Here is a 7,228-nt window from a genome sequence, read left to right as displayed (position 1 = left end):
TGTAGCTGCAAGCCGCCGTTACGGGGCCGAGCACTTTTTGTCCCCACATCTTCGTGACTGAGGAATAATAATAGACATTGCTGTGTCCCATTTCCTGTTTCCAGCAAGTGCCAAAGAAATCATATATTATTATTTCATGTTGAGTTATATATAAATATATATATACACCCACACCCACACTTTGTTGTCTAATTCTGTCTAAAGCTGATATGCTTCTTTTATTTTTTCCCCCTGAGAACAAATAAGATCAGGTGTTTGTGTGGCAGAGAAGCAATAATGATGAACCTCTCTCTTCACCCTCATTCTGTCATCTGTTTAGCCAAAGAAGAGAAACCAAACATCTTGAGTGCTTTTTTTGTTTTGTATAATGGGCTGTGGCATATTATATACAGTACGAGAGCATTCATATGTGGTGTGGGTGTGTGTGTGGGTGGGTGGGTGTCCTCAATACATCCTCAAGACGTCCCCATGGTGAAAATCTTAAAGAAACAGCCTTATATTTAGACTGTTATAAATCACAGACACTGGAGACTTCTTCCAAAAATGCTAAATAAACATCTCACACAAAAAAACATTTACTGTTAATTTATAATAATCTTGGATTAATACGTGCCATAAATTTTAAGCTAATGTAACAAAGGACTAAGTTTAAAATACTATTTTTCATATTAGTCAAGTATTCCTATGTATTAAAGGTGGGGTGTGCGATGTTTGAAAACTGCTTCAGAAAACTGAGTCGGGCCGACAAACAAAACAAACGTGTAGCCAATGAGACATCAACGTTGACATGGCGGATAAAAACGAAAAGCGGAAAAAAGGTTTACGATAAGGCAAGAAGCAGGACCCGGGTTAATATAGGATCAGCTTTCCAGCGCTGGAGAGAACTGAACGTCTTCTGCATGAAACGGAGCTAAATCTTTCACGGTACAACACACAGTACTACAAAAACACATTTGTATTACCATAGTATTACTCATTGTGTTTGTTTATTGATAAAAATCTCCCCTCGGTCAGCCGCCCAAGCAGGTTCTGCCATAACAGTTGCCTGGGTTACGTACAGTATGTACAGTATGTGTGGGGAGGAGCTATCAAAACAGGGGTGACGCCCATTTGGGTTAGTGGCGTGTTTGTTTTGGTGATTTCAAATGTCAACATTGGCTTTCAAACATCGTGCACCTCACCTTTAATGTTTCGATCAGTTACATAGTAATTGTTCAGTTTTTTAAATATATTTGTAATAGTTGTGTATATGGTTCGTTGTCGATCATATATGTTGTGTGATTTTGTAGGATAAAAAGAAGTACTTGGATATCATCCACTCGTACATGGAAGTACACGCGACTGTACACGGCAGCAGCACTGTCCATTTGCCCAGCTATGTCAAAAACCACGGCATCCTGAGCGGACGTGACCTACAGTTCCTGCTTCGCGAGACCAAAGTAAGCACACGTTCACACTTATTTTTTTTCCCTCCTTCTCAAAATATAATATAATATTTTATCACCCACGGTGCTGTTTTCTCATTCTGGGATTACACAGAAATACAAAACATGCATACTGTCCTACTCTCTCTTTCGGTTGTTTTTGTCTTCCAGGCAAATGTAGGCTCACAAGACACTCGTTAGTATTCCCAAACACACGGTTATTTTCTCATGCTTTGCATTCATCTCATGAGGGCACACAATATGTAAATGCGAAGCTGGTTTTCAGTCTCGAATCTAGAATCCCATGTGTCTATGCAGTGAGTATGCACCAAATTAACCAACTGAAACCGCTGAGAAGGAAGTAAGACCAGCATCAATCTCACTGTACATGTTGGGTTACTGTACCCATTACCCCTTTTCCACCAAAAAGAACCGAGTGCTGCTTCAGAGCTAGTGCTGGTGCTGGTTCAAAGTTGGTTCCACTGGCGAACCTTCTAAGAACAGGCGTGTACGTGCAGCTCCATGTAATCTGTATAAACGGAGGTTGTAATGGAGAAAATACAGAACATTATTTTATCTTTAACACAGAAAATATGTTAGCGTTAGCATGTAGCTACCTACTATCATGTGTGCTGATAATTGATCATATCGCGGTAAAGTAAAAGTGTATTAAACATTAGTATACTTAAGGTACATTATCATATGCGCTAACAGTAGCCCCGCCCACAGCCCCTGACACAAGCGGTCTAGACCAGCAACGTTTTGGTGCTACTTAAGAACCACTTTTCCTGGTTCAGAGCCGGTGCTTTGGCTGTCGAAAAAGAAAGAACTGGTTCTAAATTAGGCTCCGAACCAGCACTCAAACTGCCTCGGTGGAAAAGGGGCAATAGAGTACAGACAAGGATGCTACAAGTACTGAACAGTTTTGGCAGTTTTCACCCCTGACCTTGGAGGTGCGAGACAAATATGCTAACCGACCATGAAGCAGGAAGTAACTGGTTGACCAAAGTTCAGGAGAAATATGGCATTGAGAGCGGATGTTACACCAAACGTAGCAAATTCTCAGATGTCCGTGGGAAAAAAATCTTGTTAAAATGACCTTTAAAACTATGTTCCATACAAAACAGGAATAAATATAAAGGCGCTACACATTTTCTGCATGAAGGAACGCCAGAAATGTGTCTCTAACCTTGTTAAACATTACAGGAAGAGGCTCTGTGCTGCTATTCTCTCCAGTGACGACTAGTCCAGGGGGTGCCAATAATTACACTACCCATATGGTTAAATAAAAATGTAAATGAAATCCCTAACTGCGTGAGCTGAGGATTGACGATAGAAATATGACTGTGGAGTTGAGCATATGCCTTATGTAAATTTAAAGAGGATGTAAATGAGCTTCTGGTCTCAGGTAGGCTCAGTCGTGTCTTATGCATAATGATATGGAAAGACGAAGGGAGACAAGGATTTTCTCTACATGTTGTCACGAGATGACGTGCGAGCTACCGCTTGTGCTTGGAATGCCGTTATGGTCGAGGTACAGTAGATGACCATGTCACTGGAGCCTGAAGGTCTCAGAATCTCTGTGGTTGAGGCTTATGCATGCTAGCATTCTTTATTATGACCTCTACAAAACCTCTATAGCGTAAGCAGGTAACATTTAGAAGCACAGAGAAGGAGGGATAAAGTACCGCGTCCAATATTGCATGTTAGTAAAGTTCAGATGTTTGTATTTTTTTCGTTGCCGTAACTTTTGTTACATTCCTCATGTGATACATACCCAGTTTGGTGCATTTGTCATATGATACCTACCCAGTTTGGTGCATTCTTATCATACCTACCCAGTTTGGTGCATTTGTCATATGATACCTACCCAGTTTGTTATATCGGTCATGTGATACACAGCTATTTGTTGTGCTTTCTCAGCAATGCACACACCTTTGATACTCTTCGCTGCTGAAACACAGACTGTTTATTTGCGTTTTCTCAGCGATGCACAATTTTAGGTTTTGTGCACTGGTTCACAGATGTGTTTGTGCCATTGAACTGATGATGTTCTTTTACACTAAACCTTAGCTTTTGCACTCACATACATTCGTTGTGCTTTTGCACTGAGGTGCAGGAAGTTTTTGTGGTTTCACAGCGTGTGTTGTGATAAGCATCTCTGTTTTGCATTCACAGCCAAACACAGACTTTTTGCAATGACTTTTATTTTTAGATGAATACAAAGATTGCGTGTTGTGCGTTTGCCGTTTTGTAAAGATGTTTGTTTAGCTATTGTACTGATCCTCAGCTTAAGCACAGATGTGTGTTGTGTCTTTGCACCGATACACAGATGTGTGTTGTGTCTTTGCGGTGATACAGGGATGTCTAGTCTTGTCCCTGTTATCAGGCTTTATAGAATATTAACATTGTAAGGTCAGAGGTCATTTTTTTGTTCTCCATGTCCTTCTCTCTCTCTCTCTCTCTCTCTCTCTCTCTCTCTCTCTCCCTCCTTGTCAGCAGTACACAGTAGGTCTCACAGTAGGCACACTATTAATAGTGCCTGTGTCCTCCTCTTTCAGCCTGACGCCTACTCCGTTTCTTACATTAGTGTATCTTTACTGCCCCCTACTGATGCAGTCGGGGATCAGATTCTATGTTAATCCCAGCACACATACACTTGCTGCTTGTAGACTCACCCAGTAAAGTTGCACCTCTTGAGTCTCGCCACTAGCCACATGTCTGTACTGGATGATCATATGGGGTGAGTGTGTGCTTCTACTGTACTGAGTGTGTGAGAGCGTCTTTGTGAGCTTTTCACCCAAAGCCCTTCTCTGCGGTCGTCAGTCCCTTTGGAGCACAGGCCTCTCTTTGTGCGAGGCGTTACGTTAACAAGCAGATTATTGTGGCTCACGTACACGTAGCTCTGCTGCTGGAACGGCTCGCGCCTTCTCAAATATTTGCTTAAGTCATCAACTGAATGAGGCCTCTTGTAATCTTAAGCGTGAACTCAAACCAATGCTGGCTGAAAAAGATGGAAAGAGAAATGAGAAGGAAGAAGAAAGACCCAGTCACTAAGACCCAGTGTTATTTTTTTGGTTACAGTTATAAAGAAAAGAGGTTGAATGTGTTTGGGCTGCATAAGTCCAGGTTAACAAACTTTAATAAAAAACGAGTTTGTTGTTATTGTATTTGACGTCTGCTTTTTTCAGCATTCCAGTTAAAGTGCAATGCAGATAACGTTAAGAATTTGATCTCCATCCTACACACACCCACACACTCGCAGAGTCTGTGCCACTATGTGCATGTAACCTGTCTCACAGGATTCAGAAGAGGGAGTGCAGTCATCATCATCATCATCATCATCATTTTTTTTTCATTTGTTTACTAATCCTATGTTTTATTGCCACCTCCAGAATACTGCAATTTATTTTTTTATTTTTATTTTTTTTTAATTAGCATTCTGTCTTTTTTTAGCAATCTGTTTTTTTGGCCTCTTACATTCACGGTTCAGTAAAATGTCTTCGAAGAGAATCTGAGATGCTGATTGGTGTTTCAGGAGGCACTACGACAATAGCCACGCTACGACTAACTGGGCATTAAAAATGCTAAAGTATTCATTTAGCGATCTAATCATGAAAATGATTATGGGTTCGTTAGTCGTACGGTTTGTTAGTCGTACAGTTATTTTTTGTTTTGTTTTGTTTACAAAGAGGATGAAAACTGCATTAAAACTTGATTGATCTAAAACATTTTCCCTATAAATCCTGTTAAAATTACGTTCTGATAGATAGATACCTAGGTACTTTATTCAACACTTTTTTTTTTTGTCTTAAACATTGTCCTTAATCTATTTCTTCTTTCCCATCTCTCAGCTGTTTGTAGGTTTGTCCTTCCCCTATGAAGGCCCCGCCCCCCTGGAGGCTATAGCCAATGGCTGCGCCTTCCTCAACCCCAAGTTTAATCCACCCAAGAGCAGCAAGAACACGGATTTCTTCAAGGGCAAGCCCACTCTGAGAGAGGTATACACACATACACACACACGCACACACACACTTTATTACGCAGCTCTCACGTTACAAAGGTGAAGTGACAAAATTCAAATTTTCAGTCTTTCTGCGGTGTGACACAGATCAGATTGTTTTTCCCCTCAGGACTGTGTGAACACAAATGTCTCATGGAATCAGACCCGAGTTCTCTTTTGTTTGTGGTCTGAATGACTGCAGTAGTGAAAGAATGAGATGTTGATGTGTCATGTGCAGGCTGTCAGTGTGATCGTTCACAATGACTCTGGGTTTATGGAGTCTGCTGCGTTAATGGATGTGAATCTTGGCATAAATAAATAAATGTGAACATAACCTAGGTTTCATTTGTGTGTGTGTGTGTGTGTGTGTGTGTGTGTGTGTGTGTAGCTGACTTCACAGCACCCGTATGCTGAGGTGTACATCGGCCAGCCTCATGTTTGGACTGTAGATATAGAGAATCCTGGAGAGGTGGACAGAGCAATCAGAGCCATCCTCAGTCAGAAGGTGAGATGCAGCGATGTTGTTGTGGTGGTGGTGGTGATGGTGGTGGTGGTTGTTCTTCTTCTACTTCCACTATTCTCGCCTGCTCATGCACTCTAAAGCACATTCTTTACTGTTTGTTCTCTGTATGTCGGACCAGTGCAGCGTCCATGTCTGTTGGTCTGTCTCACTGTTTAATAAATGGACTTTATATCTGTCTGTCTGTAACAATGTCTGTCTGTCTGTCTGTCTGTTTGTCTGTCTGTCTGTCTGTCTGTCTGTCTGTCTGTTTGTCTGTCTGTCTGTCTGTTTGTCTATCTGTCTGTTTGTCTGTCTGTCTGTCTGTTTGTCTGTTTGTCTGTCTGTCTGTTTGTCTGTCTGTTTGTTTGTCATATCCAGCTAACTTTTATAACTGTTTTATATTGACTTTTATTGAGCTTTATGAAAATGAATCTTTTTTCCCAATTAAGATTAACATTTGATCCTGTGTGTGTCTGTGTGTGTGTGTGTGTGTGTGTGTGTGTGTGTGTGTGTGTGTGTGTGTGTGTGTGTGTGTGTCAGATCGAGCCCTACCTGCCGTATGAGTTCACATGTGAGGGGATGCTGCAGAGAGTCAACTCCTTCATCGAGAACCAGGTGTGTGTGTGTGTTTGTGTGTGAGAGAGAGAGAGAGAGAGAGGAGAGAAAGAGACAGAGAGAGAGAGAGGGAGAGAGAGAGAGAGAGAGAGAGAGAGAGATTGGACTTAAATGTCTTTTGCTTCTGGTGTTTACTAAATATCCAAAATCAGCATAAAAACACCACCATACATTAATCACAGGATTATTAATAGCCTACAGTGTTTGACTAATATGGGAAATTGTTGGAAGATCTCAGGATCAGAAACGTGTAGCTTAATCTTTAACATATCGACTTAATGATGAGCAGAAGACCATTTGTAGCTTTGGTGTTATCTCGTCTCTCACTTTGTGTGTGTGTGTGTCTTTGTGTAGGATTTCTGTCACGGTCAGGTGATGTGGCCTCCTCTCAGCGCTCTACAGGTCAAAATGGCTCCAGCAGGCAAATCTTGCAAGCAGGTTTGTCAGGAGGAGCAGCTGATCTGCGAACCATCCTTCTTCCAACACCTGAACAAGGACAAGGACCTGGCCAGGTGAACGCTTCAGCTAGAAACGCACAGACACACTACAGACGTCAGCTCATTTTCATTTCATTGGCCTTCTTTGCATATGGTTCAACTCAAGCCTGTTGGTGTGCAAAACATTTGTAGCAGCAAATATAGAGGTGCAAAAAAAGATGTTTCGGTTTGTAGCAGGATTTAAGAA

The 7,228-nt window shown here is 41.4% G+C and overlaps 1 protein-coding gene across 2 annotated transcripts in view; it reads left to right on the top strand.

Moving 5' to 3' along the window:
• The window catches only part of mgat5 (alpha-1,6-mannosylglycoprotein 6-beta-N-acetylglucosaminyltransferase), a 72,477-nt gene that overhangs the window by 60,205 nt on the left and 5,044 nt on the right, over positions 1-7,228 (top strand). For both annotated transcript variants that reach the window (XM_060858986.1, XM_060858987.1), the window contains 5 exons: positions 1,290-1,439; positions 5,279-5,425; positions 5,816-5,932; positions 6,470-6,544; positions 6,899-7,056. In XM_060858986.1, coding sequence (XP_060714969.1) covers positions 1,290-1,439; positions 5,279-5,425; positions 5,816-5,932; positions 6,470-6,544; positions 6,899-7,056 — 647 coding nt within the window. The remainder of the gene's footprint in view (positions 1-1,289; positions 1,440-5,278; positions 5,426-5,815; positions 5,933-6,469; positions 6,545-6,898; positions 7,057-7,228) is intronic.

The sequence above is a fragment of the Tachysurus vachellii genome, chromosome 23 (genome assembly GCF_030014155.1).
Source record: "Tachysurus vachellii isolate PV-2020 chromosome 23, HZAU_Pvac_v1, whole genome shotgun sequence".
Taxonomy (NCBI): domain Eukaryota; kingdom Metazoa; phylum Chordata; class Actinopteri; order Siluriformes; family Bagridae; genus Tachysurus; species Tachysurus vachellii.
Note: the sequence above shows the minus strand (reverse complement) of the source record. Positions and strands in the feature narration are given on the sequence as shown.